General features: G+C 40.1%; 3 protein-coding genes across 5 annotated transcripts; 1 reads left to right on the forward strand and 2 right to left on the reverse strand.

Moving 5' to 3' along the window:
* Positions 1-1126: 1126 nt before the first annotated feature.
* On the reverse strand, positions 1127-6096 carry iqcd (IQ motif containing D). Of its 2 annotated transcripts, none has more exons than XM_020649906.3 (5): positions 5971-6096; positions 3062-3706; positions 2703-2915; positions 2537-2608; positions 1127-2194 (listed from the first exon to the last, which is right to left on the reverse strand). In XM_020649906.3, the coding sequence occupies exons 2-5, from the start codon at positions 3686-3688 to the stop codon at positions 1913-1915; spliced, it is 1194 nt and encodes a 397-aa protein (XP_020505562.2). In that variant the 5' UTR covers positions 3689-3706; positions 5971-6096; the 3' UTR covers positions 1127-1912. The 2 variants fall into 2 exon arrangements, with proteins under 2 accessions (XP_020505562.2, XP_065822023.1); XM_065965951.1 differs by lacking the exon at positions 5971-6096 and adding an exon at positions 4525-4825.
* On the forward strand, positions 4881-16066 carry tpcn1 (two pore segment channel 1). Of its 2 annotated transcripts, none has more exons than XM_020649877.3 (26): positions 4881-5262; positions 8012-8148; positions 9335-9511; positions 9597-9710; positions 10250-10380; positions 10744-10832; positions 10966-11000; positions 11123-11181; positions 11341-11440; positions 11584-11700; positions 11814-11938; positions 12013-12061; positions 12161-12224; positions 12310-12354; positions 12442-12498; positions 12596-12649; positions 12777-12849; positions 13119-13226; positions 13315-13476; positions 13627-13742; positions 14056-14102; positions 14207-14275; positions 14376-14472; positions 14641-14780; positions 14882-14962; positions 15057-16066. In XM_020649877.3, exons 1-26 carry the CDS (start codon positions 5172-5174, stop codon positions 15180-15182), a joined length of 2463 nt encoding a protein of 820 aa, XP_020505533.1. In that variant the 5' UTR covers positions 4881-5171; the 3' UTR covers positions 15183-16066. The 2 variants fall into 2 exon arrangements, with proteins under 2 accessions (XP_020505533.1, XP_020505532.1); XM_020649876.3 differs by lacking the exon at positions 4881-5262 and adding an exon at positions 6524-7855.
* slc8b1 (solute carrier family 8 member B1) lies at positions 15856-22986 on the reverse strand. The gene is made up of 15 exons (XM_020649878.3): positions 22605-22986; positions 21424-21576; positions 20930-20982; positions 20377-20434; positions 20070-20175; positions 19792-19959; positions 18499-18612; positions 18129-18200; positions 17903-18033; positions 17635-17776; positions 17405-17526; positions 16914-17067; positions 16742-16822; positions 16576-16640; positions 15856-16478 (listed from the first exon to the last, which is right to left on the reverse strand). The coding sequence occupies exons 1-15, from the start codon at positions 22746-22748 to the stop codon at positions 16281-16283; spliced, it is 1761 nt and encodes a 586-aa protein (XP_020505534.2). The 5' UTR covers positions 22749-22986; the 3' UTR covers positions 15856-16280.
* Positions 22987-23417: the final 431 nt, after the last annotated feature.

Genomic DNA, 23417 nt, shown 5'->3' on the forward strand with positions numbered 1-23417 from the left:
TTATTCCCAACAGTTGGTTAGACAAAAATCTGGTAATATGAATGAAGTGTGTGCCATTTGGTGCAGAAGTTTGATTTTGATAATGCTATGTGTAGTTTTGGTTGCAGTGCTTCATTTTGCAGGATATATGAGGTATTTTGCAGTTTGGGTGTGTGGTTTTGTGAATTGTGTTAAGTATTTTGATAAAAACCAGCCTAGTTTGCAAAATTGTGTTTTAGCAATTGGAAAAAACTGTAATGTCAAGCCCTGATGACAATGTTTAACATTTCGAGGCAACACCGTCGGCTGCCCCGTCTTCTTGTCTATCGTTTCATTCGCTTGCTTTTCGGATGGACTATGATGAAAGTTTTCTCCCGTCTTCTGTAGTTTTGAAGGAACATAGTTAAGCTCAAATAGATGCGGGGTTACTTTTCAAAAAGGCCTACAGGTGCGGCATGAAGCGCCTCACGCGCCCCAAGCTCAACCATTCTTCTTCTTCTCCTCGGTCCAGTTGGTACATTACCGCCACCTACTGACCATGGAGTGTGGATCCCGAATTATAGCCAACATATAACAAAAATAGATCTCTTTTCCATTTCATTTCTTTTGTAGAATCTCTAGTTTCATCTTACTTTATTCAGTCTCATTGTCAGGTACCTTGCCTCATATCTTTAACAGTGAAACAAATGGATTTCGACTTTTCTCAATACCTGACAATAACTGCATTCAAAGAAGTATGATTTTCACATCCGTCTGGGTCTTTTTTTTTTAAATTTCTTTACATAAATCTAGACGTAGGGCTAGGCTATCGGTGGCTTTCCCTATAAAATGAAACAGAAAAACACTCGACCAGGTATTTATGTCATACAACTTTTTAGTCTACCTGCACTGTCGTTAATTCAAACAATTGAATTGAACTTTGTTGTATTCACGAAAATAAACATTATTTCAGTTGTATATGAGTTTAATTATTGAATTGTATATCAGACCTGATGCCACAACACGCACACACACACACACACACACACAAACACACAGGGACTATCAGTTTATCTGTATCCTTGTGAATCTTGTATTTAGGCCTATATGAAAAACGTAAACGACGAAGAGGAAATATATAATTACAGAGATGAATGTTGCAACCTAATAAACGTCCTCATAGTCATGTATTTATTCATTCATTATTTTACTGTAAGGAAACAAATAAACAGTATTGAAGAATGGATTACCTAAAAGGGCTTATTGATAGGTGTATGTTACACAGTGAGAAGTGTACAGGATGGCCTTTTTAGACATCTGGAAACCTTTAAGCTTCAGTGACAACAAAAGCCTCAGAGACAGGCAAAACCAGCATATGGAAAGAATGAGTCATTTTGTATGTTCCTACTGATGTGTTGTTGGCCTTGTATATGCCTGTTAATGTGATTAACCAATAGGAAAATATTAAAGGTTGAGAAATATTAAGCATCAATTGTGAGTTGACTTAAATTTATAAAGCTATGTTTGTCTAGCAACCAGATCACTGATACTGCTGGTTAATTAAAATGCAGCTTCTTCTGTCCTCTTGACCAAATTACTGTAATGTATTGATATACTGTATGTTTAGAACACAAGTTGTGTACTGCCACCCTGTGGCCATTAAGGGAAGATGTGACCAGTCACCCAATGAATCAGTCCCTGTTTAAACCAACACTGATCAGGTCTGTTGCAAGTAAAAGGATAGTAGGGATAATGATATAGTCATTGAATACATTCAATTAAAAAAACAAAAAACTCCTGTGTAAAACACCAGTTTATAACATGAGTCATGACAAATAAAATCAGACTGAATAACAAATATAACGGGAATGATTCAGCAGCACCCCAAAAAATCTCTGGTATACGATATATTTGTGTCCTTGTATCCCAAGAGTAACTAAGCAGTATAAGTGATTTATTTGATCTTCTTGCCTTTGCCTTTTTTGGCCTTTTTGCTTTTGCCCTTGTTCTTTAAAGCCTTGCGAGTACTGTAGCCTCTCCACCAGGCCTGGGCATAAATAGCAGCTTTGGTCTTCAGCACCAGATCCTTCATCTCCTGTTTCCTCTTCTCTTCCTCAAGCCGATGCTTCTCCTGGATCTGGTTGAACTCCACCTCTAGGACAGAAAATGATTGCTCCTGTTTCCTCAGCTCCTCCAGCTCCTTCTCATGTTCTTTTTCATTGAAATCCAGGTGGGTCTGTGATACATGATAATGACAGGTATGGTGTTGAGGATGAAAGAATGGATATTTAGTGAGGAAAATTAAATGAGAAAACAACATATATTAAGAGCAGGATCATGAGTATATCATAAATAGTTTAACAAAATCATATTGTGATTGTGTTGCTCTTTAGTGGATGAACTGAGGAGGGGGTTGAAGGATCTGTAAATGTTTGAATTGAAATGTATATTGCCATGTTAATCATCTTAAATATAGTCTTCATAAGCATAAGAACTAGTAACAAGAGTATACACTTAACTTCTTTTTTCCTATATAGTTGTAAGCTTTAAAAGGTTGCATGTATAACAGAGTTTGTACCTGGAGTGCTCCCATATCAGCATCAAAATTTTGAAGCAGGGATTCAATATCTTTTTCCAATTCTTCATTTTTCTGCAGAGGAAGATACACACAACCATGTGTCAAATAAATGTCACTATAACCAACATATGAAATAAAAGAAACAATGACGTTTAAGACACACTACCTCTAGGATCACTCCCTCTGCCTGTCTGTGTTCAAGCTTTAAACTCTTCAGCTGGGTCTTCAGTTGATCTATTTCCTGTTCCAAACGGATCATCTTCATTGTCTTGGCATTTGGGTGCTGCTTGTCTCCAGAAATGGACAAGGCTGCTTCCTCTTTGTTTTTCTCTTCTAGACAACTCTGCAAATTTTCTATCTCTATATTTTGTTGAGAAATCTGTAATGTAAGAAAATACAGTGAGATATGAAAGGATCAAAAGTAAAGGATAAATTAGACTAGAAAAAGTTGTTTGTTGTTTTCTGCCTTAAATACATCTTGAGAGTTTTACAAGTGGTAGAAATGATTCCAACAAGGTGCCTCACCTCTGCATCTTTTTCCGTTATTGCTGCAGACAATTTTTCTTCCGTTGAATTCATGAGGTCCATTATGTGAGAGGGAATGAAGGGTGAAGAAGTAGGCTTGTAGAGGGTTTGCTTTAGCTCCTCACTCACACTGGTTAGCAACTTTTCCACCATATGGCTGTGAAACTTTTTGAGCTCATTAATTAGTATGGACTCGCTCTCCCCTACTTCCATATCCTGCTCTAACCTAAAATCAGAAATGACATCTGGACGGGCTCGTACAAGCCTGAGCAGATTCTTGACAGACTTCTTGAAGTCCCGTTGAGCTCTTTCTTTACTACCCTTCTCTTGCTCTCCTCCTGACTCCTGCCTGAGACCTTCTAGTGTCTCAAGTCTTTCAGCTAAAGTTTGATGTTCTTGGAGTGCCCTGCTCAACTCCGTATCAGCAACACAAGTCAAACTGTTTAACTTCAGAAAAGCAGGCAGAGTTAATACAAACTCAACTTCACTGATGCAGTTTTCCAATATCTTTGCGATGCATCCAGTCTCAGGAGAAAGCAGCTTCCTCCCTGACAGTTCATCGCAGCTCTTTGGAGCATCTTCAGATCTGGTCTCTGTCTTCACCAGTCCTATTGTCCCTTCTGACATTATATCTCTGAATGGTCACTGGAAGCAAAGAGTAGAACACAATAAAAAACAAATCACATTGTAATCTTGGCACACTTTCAAATCTGAGTACACATTCTGAGATTTTTGTGTGCAGTCACAAATCAGAATAGGACATACAAAATGAGATATATCTTAATTTACACACCCTTTTTAAATATAATGGACCACGGTTAAGGCCATAGCGATTACCCAGGTTCGTATTTAAGAAATGTGTCTAATCTTATTTTCTTAAATTTGACCAGCTATGACTTAAAATGCAACCTTGATTTAATAACTTCTGTGAGGAGCTCAGTTTATTTGGTCTGAGTTCCCTGTGCACAAAGCAGTAACTCCCTCAGTCTGTCTTGTAAATGTGTTTACTGACAAAATATTCAGACCCTACTTTTTAAATTCAAAGATAGGCCTGTCACTCTTTCTGTGAATCTTTGCGTCAAAAAAGTAGGTTTAATAAAAGACTGTGGGGGCCTTAAATAAACATGTTGATGGTCTTATTGTACTACTCTTGTATGCTTAAGTGTTAAATTCAGTCAATGAGCTTAAGGGAGGATATTGAAAAGGGTTAGGTTACCAAGGGTTTGACATAAAGATCTACATTTGCAAAACAGCTAAAATAATATCTTCATATCCCTCGATCCTATGAGCAGGCTATGTGCTTTATCTTCAAGTCATATTGGTCCACTTAGTTTTGAATAAGTCATCTTCAGTGAGTTAATAAGACAACATAATCCTAGTTGACATTTTTAAATAGCTTTTTGGACAAAGTCTCAAATACAGAGCCTAGGTTTCATATAAAGTTTTGATTTACGCAAACTTACCTGTTCTCTTAAATGTAAAGCAGAAGTGTCTCTTGTTGTTTCTTTCTTTGTTGCTAGGATACCACTAATGCGGGTGAAAGCGTCAAATAACCTGCGCAAGTGTATATTCCGGATACATATTACAAAGCGAAAAATAAACATGTTTTCATATACGTTAAAGAAATTATGAATAAATGTGATGGCATTTAATTAAAGGTTTTTTTTGTCTATGATCACCTGACTATTATTTTGAAATGTGGCGACGCTCACTCTTACCGTAAATTGCGTCAGTGTCGTGATTGTTTGTTGATCGAACTGTGCCATAGACGTGCACACAGATTGTATCTACAAAGCTTCTTTTTTTTTTTTTTTTCCAAGTATCGTTCAGTGTCGTTATCATTGCTTGCGGAAAGATTAATAGAAACGTTAAAATTGGTCCGCAAAGTCATCGGTTAACAATAATGTTTGCAGAAAAGCTGCAGAGAATGCGGATACGGTGCAGAGATGGACTGGAGACTGTCTCCGCTTGTTAGCTGTTAGCTATGATCGAGGTTGCAGCAAGTGTCAAAAGTGCTCTGTTATACTAGCTCACAGCTCTCCTGCGTGGCATAGATTAACTCCTAATTGAAGTTGAACAAATTAAGACTGAAGCCTGTTTATCTGCCAGCATGGAGGCTGACGACGACGTGCCTCTAATCTTGACCTGGGACGAAGCAAACAGCGGACTGCTCAGCGAGGAGACCGACAGAGGAGACGAAAGTAAGTCAATACCTGTGGTAAACACTGACATAATCATCGTGTGTGACAGTGCAGCTGTGCAGTGTAAACTGTATCTGTGACTAGGTTGCTTTGGTGGCATCGTATTTGGTACACAAAATGCAAGGGGATAAATCCATGATCAGCTGCTTGGCACACACACAAGATTATGTGGTCTAATAGGAAAAGCCTGATTATAATCAAGCCTTCATAAAAGTCTAGTTGGAAGTAGTTGACTCAGCTTTAAGGATATTTGTAAGGCAGTGGTCTTGGTGCTGTTGTATTCTAGTATTGTTTCTAAGCTTTTGTTTCCTGTCAAAATCAAAGCAGCCTTCAGACTGATGTATCACTGAATCAAAGACGGAGCAAGCAATTTCAATCAACATTTTTTTAAAGATAAAGATAAGATAAGATATACTTTATTCATCCCAGCAGGGAAATGTAGGTGTTCCAGCAGCCAGCATACATACAAACACACAACACAACACATATATACATACATATCCCACCCATACAATAAAAACATGAGCCCACAATACAGTTTGATATGATATATGCAACTCATTCAACCTTTCTAGTTCAATTATATGTGTGTTTTTGTTTTCTAAATTATTATTCACTTTTTTTTTTTCTTTTTTTTAATCAAAGTGTATTTTGAACACGATTCAATCACTATATCTCCTTACATGAAGTCAATGCCTGTCTACTTACCAGAGTTGCACTTGTTGCAGCTTGATGCCATTTAACAGTGTTGACTCTCACTGCATACATGCTGCATGTCCAGGCCACACAATGTTTAAATTGAGGAACAGGACTGTCCACCAGGCTCTGAGATCACGTGTGTGTGTGTGTGTGTGTGTGTGTGTGTATGTGTGTGTGTATGTGTGTGTGTGTGTGTGTGTGTGTATGTATGGGTATCCATGCAGCCACTCTACATAGTAATCCTACAGCCTTTGTATTCCTCACATATAAGCTACAAAATGACCCACCTGAGAAACTGCTGGTTCAGCAGACTGTGCGCCCCTCAGCCCCTCCCTAGGCAGCATGTGTGTGTTTGTGAATGTCTACAGCCGGTGTGTAAGTGTGTACGAGTGTTTGTGAGCTTACTGGAACATTTTCTCTGGAGTTGAACAGGAAGAGGAGAGGGGTGTTCTTCCCCCCCCCCCCCCCCCCCCCCTCATGATATCAGAGAGAGGATTAAAAGAAGGGAGTGTCAAAGTGTTCCTGCTGATTTCTGTTGGAACTTTCTGGAAACAGGAGGGATTTTGAACCTGGAGACTGAGAAGTAGGCTACATTGTATCACCTCGGTGACAGATCACATGCTTGGATGGAAGTTCACTTTGGCAGGTTGTAAGGAGGCTTCAAATCACCACAACACTAGATTTGTATTCATCCTGGAAGAAACTGTCATGACTGCTGAGCCTGTTTGTGTTTCTGTGAGCCTGACCCGTCTGTGTTTTTCACTGGGATTATAAACATGTTATTGTTCTCACACAAACCACGGGTCGGATTTGCTCTCGGTGGACACGGGGTGTTCTTCTCTCAGGATAACATACAGGCTGCTGCTGCTGGACTGGAATTTGCTCTTTACACTTTTTCTCAGTCTGCCGCTGTCATGGTGGACAGGAAAAGCCTGTGACTGCATTTCAGAGACTCACATGGTCTTTTATCCCAAGGAGTTAGCCCTGAAGCAGCTATATGTGATGTACAGTGCATGAAAGGAGCACCTAGAAGGACTCGCACAGGATTGAATATGCAGCTGCAGATAGATACAACTGTGATTTATTTTTTGTTAAAGATGCTGCTTAAATCTGTAATCTAAGACTACTTGAGAGTTAATTTAGTTTTCATCTTTTTCTGTGCAGGTTTAAGAAATAAGTACCAACCGGGTGCTATAAAAGTTATTCTTTGGTTATTCTGTGTTAGTCCTAATAGAATGCTACTTTCTCTTTGTATTCTAGATGTCTTCCTGTTCCTCGGGTAGGAACGGGACTTATTTCTCTCAGGGTTTATCCCCCTCTTGTCTGTATCCTGTCTGTGGCAGGAAGGAGGTGTAATAGACAATGTGACATCAGTGCAAGCAAGGCACTTTCTCATTGGGTTCAAAGTTTAAACTCTGTGGCTTAGGCAGGAGGGTAATTCCACTTTGAAACCTTGTCAGGTTTCACTGTCACAGGTGATCCAGTCTCAAATCAAGAGAGAGGGATTGTGTCACCACTTTCTCTTTAAACCCTGAGTTGGCCCTGATATTTCCTGATGTGAGAGGGCTTGCATCTCCAAGCCTGTGACTGTTTCTGGAGTTTGCATCAGGCCGAAGTGGAATGTTCGACCATCTGTATCTCCAGATGTGTGTAGACGCTGGATCAAGACCAGCGTACTGTGAATGACACACACATACTCACACACATGCATATCTGTGTTGTGGACTTCGGGGACCTTTAATACATTCGCACAGCCGCAGCAAAAAGACAAAAGCAAACTAATCAATGGAGTGCTTATGCAGACGGGCAGCTGGTTTCCACGAAGATCAGATCCAAACTGAGAGTCCAGTCGTGATCTCCTCCTACGCCTTACAGTTAGAACTAGACTGCATTGGTAGGAACCTAAACCTCTATGTAGTATGTATGTGTATGTGTGTTTAAGAGAGAGAGAGACCTGAAAGTGATTGCAGTTAATAAAAGCGTTAATTAAGGTTACAGTTTGTATTTAGTTTCTGTAACTATACACTGATCCATCATTGTTTTCTTCCAGATGGAGGAGGAGGAAATTATGACATAGTCAACAATGCTGTGATCTCAACCCCCGGGCCACCAAACCACAGAGCCCAAAATGTGTCATTACGGCAAAGCTGGGAGATGAACTACCAAGAGGCAGCCATCTACCTGCAGGTATTCACAAACAGCACACTGAGGCATTTGTTAGTTAAGAGCACAGAGATCACATGGTCATATAATGGCTTTATTACACCCTCTGAACTGTATTCCTTGTAGATATTTTAACCGGATGATGTCATTTAAAATTTGAAGACAGCTGTTGTTATGTGCTGACCTAACTTCACAGTCTGCAGCAGGCTATGTTGTACCAGACATTTCCAATGCATTTACAGTTTCCCATCTAATCCCGATGTGTGTAGTCTCTATTCTTTAGAATATGTTGAAAGTAATTCCTACTTCTCTACTCATTTGCAAAGCTGATTGAAACTTGGACTCGTTTGGATCCACTATTAAACATTTGTAGGCTTCTTCTTCACTGCCTTTGTTGGCTCATTATGTCTTTACCAACTTGTGATCAGTGGATAGCATGGAGCTGGCAGCAGATATGTGTTTCTGTCAGGCAATAGAAGCAGGCAATAAAATCACACAGACAATAAAAGCAAGGTTAGAATATAATAAATGAAAGTCACAGAGTTAAAGATTTTTTGTAAAGTTATGTGTTGAGGAGAGAAATAAATCAAGGGACTGACTGCAAGTCTGATCTCTTCTGGCAGGCTGCTTCAAAGTCTGGGGTCTCTGACAGCAAAAGCTCTCTCCCCTTTAGTCTTCTGCCTGGACCGTGGAACAGCCAGCATAGCACTACCAGAAGATCCCTGCTCATAGGGGGACACAGACTCAGAAATATAGGGAGTGGCCAGCCCTTGTTGGTCCTTAAACATGATTAAAATAATTTAAAAAGTCAATCCTTAAAACAACAGACAGCCAACGTAGACATCCTAAAATTGGGGATGATATTGTCACATTTGTTTATTGTTTAAAAAGCCGAGCTGCTGCATCTTGGGCTGCCTGTAGGCGGTGGATTGATTTTTGCCTGAGACAGGTATATAGTGGGTTGTAGAAGTTTTTTTCTTGATCTTTGATACACTTGTGAGCTGAAAGAGGACTGGACAACCGTCTTCACCTGGTGCTCAAAACACAAGTCCTGTTATTTATAAAAGAATACTCATTTAAGAACAGTAACAACCAAAGGCAGAAAACAGTACATTGAATACTCTAATATAAAGTATTTAACCTCATACATAACAGTATGTTGGATTCATTTTTTTTTTCTTTATATGTGTTCTTTGCATTTCACACACAGGAGGGAGAGAACAATGATAAGTTCTTCACTCATCCTCGTAACCCAAAGGCACTGGCAGCGTACCTGTTTGCCCACAACCACCTGTTCTACATGATGGAGCTGCTGACAGGCCTGCTGCTCATGATGCTGTCTCTGTGTGAAGCTCCCGCTGTGCCCTCTCTGCGCCTGGATGTCTATGTAAGTCAACATTTTCCCACACATACTTCTTATATACTTTTTTCCAGTAAAAAAAAACCACGTTGTGTATTTGATACCTCTGCAGGTCCACGCCACTCTGGAGCTACTGGCTTTGGTTATGGTGGCATTTGAACTATGCATGAAACTCCGCTGGTTAGGCTTCCACACCTTCATACGACACAAGAGGACCATGGTGAAGGTGACTGATGCATGATGGGTACTTTGTGTGTTGTTGAATCCTGTTCTTGGATCAGTCACTCCGTTATGCTGGATGCTTATTCTTGTAGAGCTAGATTCCACTTCTGTCTGCAGGGTCCAAGGCATAATTCTGCATCCAGCTTCCATTTTTAGAGGTGGGAAAAAAATCAATTTATGTAAAAATCAAGATTCTTATATTCTGAGATTTTAAATAGATTCATAACTTCCAAAAATCATTTAAAAAAAAAAAAAAGGTTAATTAGTCCCTCCCTGCTAAGTGCTAAGGCTAGCTCTCTAACTCAGTAGAATGCCAAATGGAGCAGCAAGAAATTCAGCCAGTGATGACTGGAGTAGATCCTGAAGTAAGTACTAATTTATATATAGACTTTGAATCGTGAATCCAGAATAGTTTTGACTCGAAAATAGATTCTGGATCGAATCGTGACCCCAAGAATCGAAATCGAATCGTGAGACACCCAAAGATTCCCAGCTCTATGCCTTTTTGGGCAAAGCTCATTTAGTCTCCCTCTTCTTGTACAGACCTGTGTGTTGCTGCTGCAGTTCGTGGAGGCCATAGTGGTTCTGATCAGACAGACGTCTCATGTACGAGTGACAAGAGCTCTCAGACCTATTTTCCTGGTGGACTGTAGATACTGCGGTGCTGTGCGCAGGTACATAACGACCTAAACAAACACACACATGATGACAAACACACACGCAGATTCACTCAGGTCATGTCACAAGACATTGGAGAGAAATTTCAGCATTATTATAAAAACAGAGGACAGAACAGAGGATTCTGTTTGTTTACCGGAGGGCTTTGACATTCTTTGACAGTGTCTTCTTCAGGTGCTACTGATAAGATCCACACTCAACTGAAGATTGTACATTCTTAATCAAACTTGTTTTTAAATATTCATATTTACTGCTCATGCGATTTTTGTTTTAATGTTTTGAAAATTTCAAGATCCTTTTTTTTTTTCAATGTGCTGTGATTTTGATTTTCCTTAACTTGGCTTCTTTCGTCCAATCAGAAACTTGCGTCAGATCTTCCAGTCCCTCCCACCTTTTATTGACATCCTCCTTCTGCTGCTCTTCTTCATGGTTATTTTTGCTATCTTGGGTAAGAAAAATATAAATGGGATGTTTGTTTTTGAAATACTGTTGACTCTTACTTTAAATGTTTGAATAGACAAAGAATGAACTTTTTGTCTTCAGAGGGTTTTCTGTTTTTTCTACGTTTGTCTCTCTCTCAGGTTTCTGCCTCTTCTCTACAAACACATCCGACCCAGTATGTTGAGTCTTTAGTTTTTCTGATATCAGTTTGTTTGAGTAATGTGAGTTCTGGGACTCTCTTAGTTCCGGTCTGTAGTGGTCCCAGTTTCTGACTGAAACCCTCTCTTCTCGCCACAGTACTTCAGCACTCTGGAGAACAGCCTCGTCAGTCTGTTTGTGCTGCTGACCACAGCAAAGTAAGCATATTATCTCCATCTAAACAGCATTGCAGCAGTGCTTCCTACTTTCAGAGCTCATTATAAATATTTTGGTGCCACCACATGTGTGTTTAGGCTGATTCCACAGTTTTAAGCTCATATCTTATGACTGTCTCTCTTGCTTCTCTTTTCTTGTAGTTTTCCAGACGTGATGATGCCATCTTACTCTAAGAACCGCTGGTCGTGTGTTTTCTTCATCGTTTACCTCTCAATAGAGCTCTACTTCATCATGAACCTGGTAAACAAGGCATTTCTATTCAATGACAGGCACCGTCTGTGCCAACTGGCATATAAGAATTTTTATATATATCCTAATAAATAGGGAGTAAGTAAGTCCATTGTCATGAAAACTCATCAGCTTCACTTCTCCCTTTCGTCCAGCTCTTGGCTGTGGTGTTTGACACGTTTAATGGTGTGGAGAAGATGAAATTTAAATCTCTTCTGCTTCACAAGCGCTCAGCTATCGACCACGCGTTTCAGCTGTTGGTCAGCCGGCAGGTACAAGCTCACTCTTCTATGTAGTGTAAATGTAATAAGTTGTACAAAGCACTTACTTGTTAAAACCCCCCCAGTGTTTGTGTTGTTGATGATTTGGTTTTTTTCTCCCTCAGAGGCCGTTGGGTGTGTCGCTGAAACAGTTTGATGGTCTGATGCGGTTTTACAGACCGAGGATGTCTGCACGAGATCGCTTCCTCACATTCAAAACTCTGAACACCTCGGGAGCTCCCATGCTCAGGTGACAGCCTCGCACACAAGCTGTTATAAAATGCTTAATTGTTCATGATTTAATGGATGTCTGCTCTTCTACAGTCTGCAGGACTTTTATAAGTTCTATGAGGTCATTGGCCTTAAATGGAAGGTAAGTCCCCTCACACTTGCTCTCTGTCGATCATATTCACTCTATATTGTGCTTTTCTCTGTTTTTCATTTGCATTTTCTGTTTCTGTGTGTTGCTTAGGCACGACGTAGTGGAGAGCACTGGTTTGATGACCTCCCCCACACAACCTTCCTCATTTTCAAAGGCAAGTGCTCTATTTCTTAGCTTCTCTTTTTTTCTTTTGAAATCACTCTGTTCCTTGTTTTCAGTGCTCTCCTTATTCTTAACAGGCATCAACCTGCTTGTGAAGTCAAAAGGCTTTCAGTATGCCATGTGTAAGTGTAATAATTAACATTCCCCCAGCTGTCCACATAGACAGAGTCTCTCATCATTAACCTTTCAACCTTTCCTTGGGACTGTAGATGTGGTGGTGGCCATCAACGGTGTATGGATCCTCGTGGAGACGTACACGCTGAATAGTAGGATCTTTTCCCCGTGTCATAAACACATGTCACTGAAGAGGAGAGGTTTTTTTTCCCCAACAACACATTCTCTTACCTTCCTCTCTTTGTGCAGGTGGATTTTCCTGGTCCAGAATCGTCCCGTGGAGTTACATTGTTTTCCTGACCAGTTAGTATGCTGCGCGTTCAGATTTCACACGCCATTTAAAAAAAAAAAAATGACTAAAGATTGTGTTTTATGTTTTTTTAATGCACTTACACTGACTTTAACTCTGCCTCTGTCTTTCCTTTCATAGTTTATGGTGTAGAGGTGTTGTTAAAAATTTCCGGTTTGGGGCCGATGGCTTATTTCAGCTCTGGGTGGAATCTGTGAGTAAAACTTTGGATCCTGGGATTATTTGAATATAAATATTTGACGAGTACTGAATCCAAAACTTCAGACTGTTGGACAATGAAGTTGTTGACACTTTTGATTGCAAGTTATACAGTAGTAAGCATAAGACTTAATAAATAGATAAATAGAGCATATATGAGTCTGTACATTAGGATTCAGTACTTCTACTCAAAAGTCACAAATATTTCAATGTGGCTTGTTTTGTGACAACACAGATTCTCTTTTTGTTTGCTCTTCACTCCAGGTTTGACTTCTCAGTGACAGTGTTTGCCTTCATGGGTCTGATTGCTCTCGCCTTCGATATGGAGCCGTTTTACTTCATTGTAGTTCTCCGACCTTTTCAGCTTCTCCGGTACATTTCTATCTATACATTCAAACATTATTTTAGACGCACTATTATCTGTTTTTTATGTTTGAATTTGTTGTGTCTTCTCTCGCAGGTTGTTTAAGATAAAGCAGAGGTATTGTAATGTGTTGGACACCATGTTTGAGCTCTTCCCGAGGATGGCAAGTCTGGGTCTGACTTTAATCATCTTCTACTACTCCTTTGCCATCGTGGGGATGGAGTTCTTTGCTGATGTGATCTATCCAAACTGCTGCAAGTGAGTTTTTTTGAATTTCTTTGAAAGTATTCTACGTTTTGGTTGATTTGGATGAATTAACATTAACATAGATTAAGCATTGTGTCACCAGAGGAGAAACAATGTTAACTTCCTGTAATTAACGTGTTACGTTTATTTTTCTTCTCTCAGCACAAGCACAGTGGCAGACTCGTACAGACTGATCAATGTCACCTACGGCAACAAAACAGTACTAGAGGAAGGCTATTATTATCTCAATAACTTTAACAACATTCTCAGCAGCTTTGGTAAGTCCTTTATTTCTTTCTTCTTCTTTTTTTTTGTAGTGTATATATCTGCATTACTATCAGCAAAATCTTAAAAGCTGTAGAGGAATATGTTTTGTAAAGTGGTGTAGTTTTTATAAAACAGTAAAACAGCAGAAATAATGCTTTTATTTTGGAATATTTTCAGCAGGTCTACTTTACCGAGGAAAACAACCTCCGAGAGATGACTCATTTTTTCCATTTCTGACAGAATTGTTGTTTTTTTTCTCTCAAGACGTGTAAATGTTGCCTGTTTTTAAATTCTGCACTATGTTCTTGCTCTCTCCACTTCCAGTGACCCTGTTTGAGCTGACTGTAGTCAATAACTGGTACATCACCATGGTAAGATCATATTATTGTGTTGTTTTGTCAGTCAACACTCTGCAGTCTTGTCGTTGACCAGTAGGTGTCACTGTTTGACCTCTGCTGTTCTCACTGTCTCACAGGAAGGAGTCACTTCTATGACGAGCCACTGGAGCCGGCTATACTTCATGACCTTTTACATTGTTACGATGGTAAGGCGTGTGTGACATTGTTTGTTGAAGTTTGCACAGTTTTGTCTTCATCTATAAATGTGATCATGTATGTGTTATACGTTCTCTTTTCCACATGCAGGTTGTGATGACCATTATTGTGGCATTCATCTTGGATGCGTTTGTGTTCCGCATGAACTACAGCCGCAAGAACCGAGAACCACTAGTGAACCCAGAGGGTGAGACAGTTTGTGTTTATATTGTGTAGAAATGTAGACTCTATAGTACCTTAAATAAAAAGCCTTGTTTGTTTTACATTAACAATAAAATATTAATGAAAAGCTTATTTAAATGAATATGTACATGACAGTAATGTATGTTCTAACCTTTCTGGTTCATGCCTTTAGATGAGAACGGGATCGTGTTTGAGGTAGAGGTGAGTCGTGATGAATCTCTGGCTGCTCTGGAGCTGTATAAACAGATCTGCCCAGGACAGTCCTCCCTCAGCTCTCTACAGGGAGTCCTACAAGCGATGGACAGAGGCGGGGTAAAAACCACAAACTCGCACTATAACCGCTTTCTCCTTTGCTCTGCACATTAAAAGCCCCACTAACTAACTGGCTTTCCAATCTGCTCTGGTTTGTACAGCACATTTCTCTGGTGTACCTCGGGCGCAGGTCCAGGACTAAGAGTGACCTCAGCATGAAAATGTACGAGGAGGAGATACAGGTAAGAAACTGATTAAAAAAAAAATAATGCTGAATACAGAGAACTCTAGCTGTGTGGTAATCTCCTAACTCTATCTACGCCTTTCTTTCTCCAGGAATGGTACGCAGAGTATTCAAGGGAAAACCTGCCTCAGCCAGAACTGGACAGTCCTTTCTCTAATCTGTCTTCCTTTCCAGAGCCTCAGCTCAACTCACAGACTGGACCTCACAGCATTAACTAACTCCTAACAGAACATACACACCACAACAAGAGTGTATTTTAACATTGCTAAGAAACCCCATCAGTCAAGGAGACTTCTGAAGCTCCCTGAGCTCCGTTTGTACCACAGTGGGAAGAACATCGTGGACCTTTTGGACTCGTGAGAGTGAGACGAGGTTAAGACTACCTTTTTCCTGGAGAAGTACAGGTGTGTCATTGGACCAGTGAGGCGGGAATGTCGCCCTCTTTTGGCCTTTTTAAAGACTGCAGGAAACATGAGCAGGGAATCTGAACTGTTACAGCATGTTGTGTATGTATACTGCTGAAGGCCTTCTGTGAGCTCATGTCAATCATATAGAACTTCAACCTGATGCCTTAGTACAGTAGCTCATATGAACGGTAACTCAAACACACCTTCTACTAAAACTTTAAAAACCAAAATGTTATGCTATTACACTTCTTTTAGCTCAAATAATGTCTCAACTACAAAGTATTTCACCTTTTTATAACTTCTTATTCTGTAATGTATTTTAGTTAGTTATTAAGGGATTTTATTAAATTGTTCAAGTTGTCATGTGCAGCGATATATTTTTGTTATACTACCAAACTCTTGGTTACTGCTAATTTAGCTTCAACGTTTAAATCAACATGGGAAGCAAAGAAGGACTAGAATAGCATTCCTGCTGTACCACCTGTTTAAACAAATACCAAACTCAGATGATTTTAATGCCCCAAATGCACTTTTGTACAGGGTCATTTGAACAGTTGGATTTACAGTACATTTAGTGCATTCACAATGTTTATAATTTTACAAATACATGTGTTTACCCTGTGTACCCACAAAGTGCTGTCACAGCTTCGGTCAGCACAAAAGAATGGTTGAATAAAGGCACAATGTGATGATTAGTTTGAGCTCCCCATGTGCAGAAGAATTTGTTAACAATTTGCCCCCTCTGCTTCTAAAGGGCACGTAGTGCACAAAGTGAAGTCATGATTCTTGTATAAATAGTGTGTAGATCTGCCCTCAGTGCAGCAGCAGCCTCTGTTCAGGTGTGTCATGGAGGCTCATGACACTCTACGGTGCTGGTAACGTGTCCCTTATTTCAGAATGGCCTCAAAGTCAGATCTTTTGGATGTGGATCTCTCCAAACTCTGTAAGCAGTGCAATGACAAGGAAAATTAAGTAGAAGGCAAGGAGGAAGATCCCGTACGGACGTCCCAAGTGGAACCGGCACAGAGGAACGATGACGAAGGACAGGACCAAAGACAGACCCAGAGAGCCGGCAAGAATCCACGTCAGCAAACCCTCTATTTCAAACTGAGGAGGAGAAAGAGACAGATGTGCAGTATGATTACCTTTTGAGAACGATTAACCGTAATTGTTTACTCTGAATTTGAGAGTTTGAGGAGATTACCTGCACAAAAGATTGTGTTTTGAATATTTGCATCAAACATCCTAAACCCACTCCAAACAGCATGTCTGAAGGAAAAACTGTTAAGGACAAAGCCACTGAAAGCAGTTATTGTTCATGAAAAAAAAAGAAAAGTTTTTTTTAACAAACACAAAAAAGAAAAGGATACTGAAAATGATTCCCCCAAAGCAGGCAGAAATGGCCATCCGTGGGTAACCCTGCCGGGCGATGGTAATGTCTGAAAAACAGTCTGCAGAAGAGGGAAACATGTGTCAAGAGTTTAAGTAGAATACTTTTTTTCCACTGTGATATATAAAAAAAAAAAGTTTCATAGATTTTACCTCCAATGCTGTTGCCCCAGGCAAGAAGAGTCAAACCGAGCACGGTGTTACTAAGACTCAGCACCACACCGAGCATGTGCAGAAGGCTGACCACTTCAGAGGCCGCTGTACTGATCCCCACTGCACTCACCACGAAGCCCAGGAGGGCAAACATCTGCAGAGGCACAAAAATAAATCAGAGACTTACATGAACCCCAGAAATGGAACATATTTCACCATCTTAGCATGCATTAACAATACATTGATCTAATTTGGTGATAAAAATGCTTTAAAAGGGGAGAGATATTGAATGTATTGTGATTATACAGTAGCTTTATTCTAAGATAGTCAAGCAACTTGGCAGAATTTATTGAACCATTACTGTATGTGAGCATAAAGCTAAAAAATGTGGTGCCCAAATAGTGTCGTATTACCATTTACATCCTCTAATGTCTGCAAAAAATCAAGGTTACACACCCCATCTCCCCACCCACCACTCTTCCTCGACTTACTGGGTGATATTTTGGAGGACTGTCATTTGTGGTGGTGCAGAAGACAATCGCGGACAGGAAAAGTCCCAGCAGCAGAGTTAGTAGCCAGATGGGGAACTGCCCTTTGATCATATATTCTCCATCTTGATGTGAAAAAAAACAGAAGAAGAGGATTTTACATTGCCTTGTCATCTTGTTACAGCTGCTACATGTATGTTAGCAGCATTTAGCATGAAAAGTGATGCACTTACATATTCCAGACTGGAAGGCGAGCACACACACCAGAGGAGAAGAGATAAGATGGAAGCAGTTTAGTGGGCGTCTCCAGTTCTTGTCCTCTTTATCAGGGTCGACTACAGGGATACAGAGCAGCAGCAGGAACTCGAGAGGTGTCTGATGACAGCGAAAACACAAGTGTCACAAGAACATCACAAACCAGTTCATTCAGATTTTGTGCTTTTCTGATTCTTCTGATTTTCTGATTTTGTACTTCTCCTTGTGTCTGAAAAGCAAACACACCTTCAGTACTTTGAGGGCTCTCCACCTCCATGATCTCCTCCTCCACTTCCTGCTGTCCACTGGGTTCAGAGCGCTCAGTAGGATCTGAGTTGTGGTCTCAGTGTATGGAAGAAGTGGTCTGTACTCTGACTCTGAAACACACACACACACACACACTGTTAATGCAGTTGTGTGTTTCTGTACATTTAGTTACGTTGTGGGTTATAGGAGGGTGTTGCACTCCTACCGTACTCATGCTGGATGGACCCATCAAGCATGCAGGGATCATCATCAGATGAGTCAGACGAGTGAAACTCAGCTGCAAAGACAAGAAATAGTTACAATTCACTTAGCAGATGCTTTTAACCAAAGCGACGTACATCAGAGAGCAAGCACAATACTAATCAATTCATACACCGCCACCGAAGCAGCAGGAGCAATGCGGGGTTAAGTGTCTTGATCAAGGACACATCGGACATGTTGCTCAGCTGGGGATTGAATCCTTGACCTTCTGGTTGAGAGGCGACGACTCTACTAACTGAGCCACAGCCATCTTTATACCTGCAATTGTTGCAACATGTTTTTTTTCGCCTGTTGAAGGTATTTGTGTTTTTCACCTGGAACACGTGCAGCGTTCTGGTCACTTGAGTTGGTCGAGTTCTTCTGCCGGTTGTAGATATATGCACTGATGATAACAGTCAGCACATAGACCACATAGAGGCCCAGGTAACCTAGAGAGAGGAAATGAAGCACTACAGTGAACCTTTTTGGGAAATACTGAGAACTTGGGAGTTTGTGAGAAAACATGACAAAATATGTGGGAGACATGTTGTGGCTTTTAACGTCTGCTGTCCTACATCTTCCACCTGAGTTTTTTTTATTAACTTGGACTTATTTGTTTAAATTTGGAGCTACTTTAAATTTCTACTCCACTACATTTTCAAAACAATTTTGAAAGCACAAGTTATTGATTGTTCTCAAGATTTGGATTATATTTAAAAGTTTTCACAAATGAATGAATAATGATGTATTATTAATAATAAAACTAGAAGTATAGGAGTGATTTAAAAAAGTCCCTTCTTTACCAGATGTAACATTAAATATTTACATATAAAGGCATCATAAATGATCATCTAGTGACATTAGTAATTCTTAAGTTAGCCACAATGAGTACTTTGCATTTGGATACATGAAGTATATCATGATGCAAACACTTATGTGCTTTTACCTACTTATTCAATCAATGTAGCTTTATTTATATGGCACCTTTCATACAAATCAAATGCAATGCAAAATGCCTTACAGTAACCTATTCACTGACTTGTACTTCAGTCTTTTTTTTCACTGTGGTTGTGCTACCGTCTGAGTGCTTCTTCCACCACTAATCAGAAAGCAGCTGATATTACAGCCTGAGGCTGGGCTGTAGATGTTGGCTCCAGCACAAGAAAACTCTTAGTGAAAAACCTGCTGCTAAGCTGCAGAACCCTCTGCATTTTAAAATTAATAAAAAAGGGGTTTAGAGTGACAACAAACTTAGAACATACTCAACATTTTTCAAGGGTTTCATAACAAAAAAAACAACAACTTTTTCTCGGCTCACTTTCACCTAAGTCTCTTATTGATCTCTTGGTGTACAACTAAAACAAAGACTTTGCTCTGAAGCAGAAGGTGTTAGGAATCGAATGGTTGAGGACTGATAGGGGTCACATCCTTTTTTGTTAAGTCTACCAATATACATAATTATTATATGAAACAAGAAATTTTGACATTACAGATACAGTTTATTTATCAACATGCTATTACCTAAATGAAATAAAACATGATTTAACTCAGTATGCTCAAATTCATATTTGTGTGTGTGTGTGTGTGTCTGCCTGCATGTACATGTTTGTGTGTGTTTGTGAATGTACCAAGTGTTTCTGTCAGTGTGGTCGTTCCTCTGAACAACATGAGAAAAGTCCAAAACACGGCCACCATGTAGAAGATGACATCGCGAAGAAATGGACGCGAGGCCACAGTGAACGGCTTTACCAGAGCCACACTGCCCGCAACCACTGTGGTGACAAATATCCCGGCTCCTGAACAGGGAGGAAGATAAATGAATGAGGAGAATGACAAACCAAGTGGTTTTTATATTTTTAAAAAGTTGAGTTGCTCATTTTCATTTTGTGGTTGAGACTGTGCTCACCAAACAAGGCCCCGACAGCCAGCCCAGCAGTATGTGGGTTGGAGAAAGCTGCCATGGCACTAAAGATGTCGGGAGCTCCGTTACCAAGAGCAAGAAATGTCACACCCTCAGCAAGTCAAAGAAAACATTTCTTGATAAATGAATTTCACGACTCTGATAGCAGGCTAACAAATAGAAAGACAAAGGGCAGAAATCCCTCAGAGAGGAACTGACTCAGCAGGCAGACTGCGCTGAACTCATTGTACATACAAATCCAAACAAAATCAGACCGTGTGAGGAGATTATATCGGATAAATATAAAGGATACAGCCACGTTGTGAGTGAGGTGCAGACTGGTACAGATGGCTGACAGGTTAGGACAGAAACTGTAGAATAAATGATGTTAGAAATGAAAGGGTGATCCAAAGCAAACAACTCACAGAACAACAGAATATTTTTTACAGAATAGAATATATCTACTTAGCTTTACTTAGCTATACTGTACAGCTCCACAGAAGACTAGTGCACTAGTGAGGGAATGAGGAAGAAATGCAGAACTAACTGTCCTTCCTTTAATGAAATCTTACAACCCTTTTTTCTTCATCATTGAAAAACTATGGTCACCTGACTGTTAAGCTAACCACACTTAGGAAATCAATTTATGTCTGTGTGTGTGTGTGTGTGTGTGTGTGTGTGTGTGTGTGTGTGTGTCTGTGTGTGTGTGTGTGTGTGTGTGTGTGGGTGTTCTCTACATGAGGACCTGCAAACACGGTGTTCCGCCCTTCCTGGCACAAACCGTTAAAAGAAAATTAATGATTTATTCTAGGCGGCACACAAACGGGAACAACATATGCAGAAAAGACAGCGTGAGAGACACTTACAACTTTGACGCTGTGAGTCCGAGGATAAGAAACAGAAAGAGCAGCCATACAATCTGTGGAGAAACAGAAGAATGTCAAGTTTTGTTAACACACACTCAAGAGGACACGCGAGTGCTGCTTTAGTCGGTCACACTCGGATAAACGCTCGATGAACGAGGCTGAAAATGTTGAACTTTATAAACAAGTCCTTATTCCACCACATTGATCCTGTTGTTCCTAATCTTTAATGTAATCAAGAGTTTTATACACAGACAGATTTATGCTACTTTCAGGGTTACAGTATTATTACTTATGTTGCAAACAGGGATATTCAAGCAGGTCACTTCCTTTTACAAGAAAATCCATTATTTAGCATGAAAGAGTGAAATGAATCAGTCTCTGTTTTGTCGCAGAGGAGAGTCAACTTCCTCAAATTATCAGCTGGTGTTGGGAAGCAGTTTCTCTCTCTCTCTCTCTCACACACACACACACACACACACACACACAGGTCTTACACAGAGAGTGATGATGAGGGGTGTGAGGTTGGCAGGGAGTAGACAGAAGGCCACTTTAATGTAGTTGATGAAGCCATCTTCCATGCTACAGTCGGACGTGTTCCTTACGAAGGCACAGCGTTCTGAGGCGTTGAGGTTCATCACAAGGTCACACTGAACACACACACACACACAGATACACAAACACACAAAGAGAAATAATCAGACTTCCTTCTAACTGGTTTAAATTCCTCCACATGTAGCTCGAAGATTTAGTGTGTTGGAACAATTCCATATTGTTATAAAGCTGTCCTGCTTATTGATTCTCAACGCTGCCTTCAACAGCCTCAAATAGGAGTTTTGTTATTGTTGTTACTGTACATATACTCAGTGGCCAATTTCACCCCTGTAAAATAAAGTGCGATCCAATAAAGAAGCCCTTACATAAATGTAATCTTACTAAATCTTGATGTCAGATATCAATTTTTCTGTTTTTAATGATATTGCTTGCAGAGTTGATGACTACTTTACATGGACATGGGAATGGCAGGTTATTAGAAATGATTAGACTATAATTAGTATTGACTTTCTGGTGTCTTAAACCCACGACGGCTGAGCACTTTGTGTGCATGACATATACATAGAGTACAATCGATCAATCATAATTGTTAAACGGCATTGTGAAACAAGTGGTAGAGCAGCTAAGCTGGACTGCATTCTTGTGAAAAGCATTGCAAGAAGCAGACGCTCAGGCTCAATATCAGCAGGAATAAGACAGGTTTGAATATAGACTTAGATTGAAGGTCCATCTACAGATTTACACAAGCTTAATATAAACAGAATTCATTTCCGAGGTCTGGTTCGTTGTGATGGTAATGTTTCATTACAATAAATAAAAATGAGTTGCCACCAAAATGTCAGGACTGTATAAAGGCTGTGACACCATGCAGCTCATGGTCCTCAGTAAGATACTAGACAAACATAAACACAATCCTACATGTCCAGCAGTGATCAGAGCACCATGATGTAAAAGTTAGTCCTGCTGTCATGTGAACATGCACATGTACACATTAAAAAGAGCTGTTAAACTTGGCAAGTCACGTGACAGCTGGAAAACCTCCTGACAACCTACTTGAAGTCACACCTGAAAAACGAAGAATGTCAACATGTTATTTTTGTCTCTATTATCAATTCTTACAAACCTTATCTTCGTTGCTTTGAGACATCATGGCTAAAGTTGTGTTTCCGGACCACCTCGCCTGGTTCCTGCGGGAAAGAGAGCCCAAGCTGGTCCGCTGCTGACAGGATAAAAGAACCAGAAGTGACAGATAAACAGCAGGAGACATGATTCACTCTATCCTGGAGCTGCCTCCATTCTGCTGCTTTCTCACAGGACTGGGTTTGATGGCTTCAGTCCTACAGTCCGGACCTTTCAGCTTCATTAAAAAAAAAAGAAAATAAATATTCCGTTGTTTATATTGAATGTCCAGCTTTATTTCATATCTCCCCTTTATTTCTCCAAGCTTAGTTGTAAGCCCGTGTGCTCAGCTTCACACTGTTCGCGTACACTGTGTACACGTTCGTTTAAAGCTCCACCTACTGTCTGTCGAACAAGATGCGCCACCTTCAGGGACGCCTCGTAAACTCAAGACCTCCTCATTGCGAAAAAACCATATACACACACACACACACACACACACACACACACACACACACACACACACACATACACACACACACACACACACACACACACACACACACACACACACACGTTTATTCATCTATATTAAAAAGGTTCTGTACAGCCATTGATAGCCTTGTAAGCAAGCTTTACCCTCACCACATTTTAGAAATTAAGTTTGGCAAAATTAGTGTGAACATATTTTACGGTCTTTTTCCTGTTGGATTTGATATAAATAGTTGTGATTAAAACTATTTCTTGTGCCTACAAATATGACTTGTGTTGTCTATACACACAAAACAACATGTAAACATCAAGACAACAAAAAGGA

This window comes from Labrus bergylta, chromosome 2, assembly GCF_963930695.1.
Source record: "Labrus bergylta chromosome 2, fLabBer1.1, whole genome shotgun sequence".
Lineage (NCBI taxonomy): Eukaryota > Metazoa > Chordata > Actinopteri > Labriformes > Labridae > Labrus > Labrus bergylta.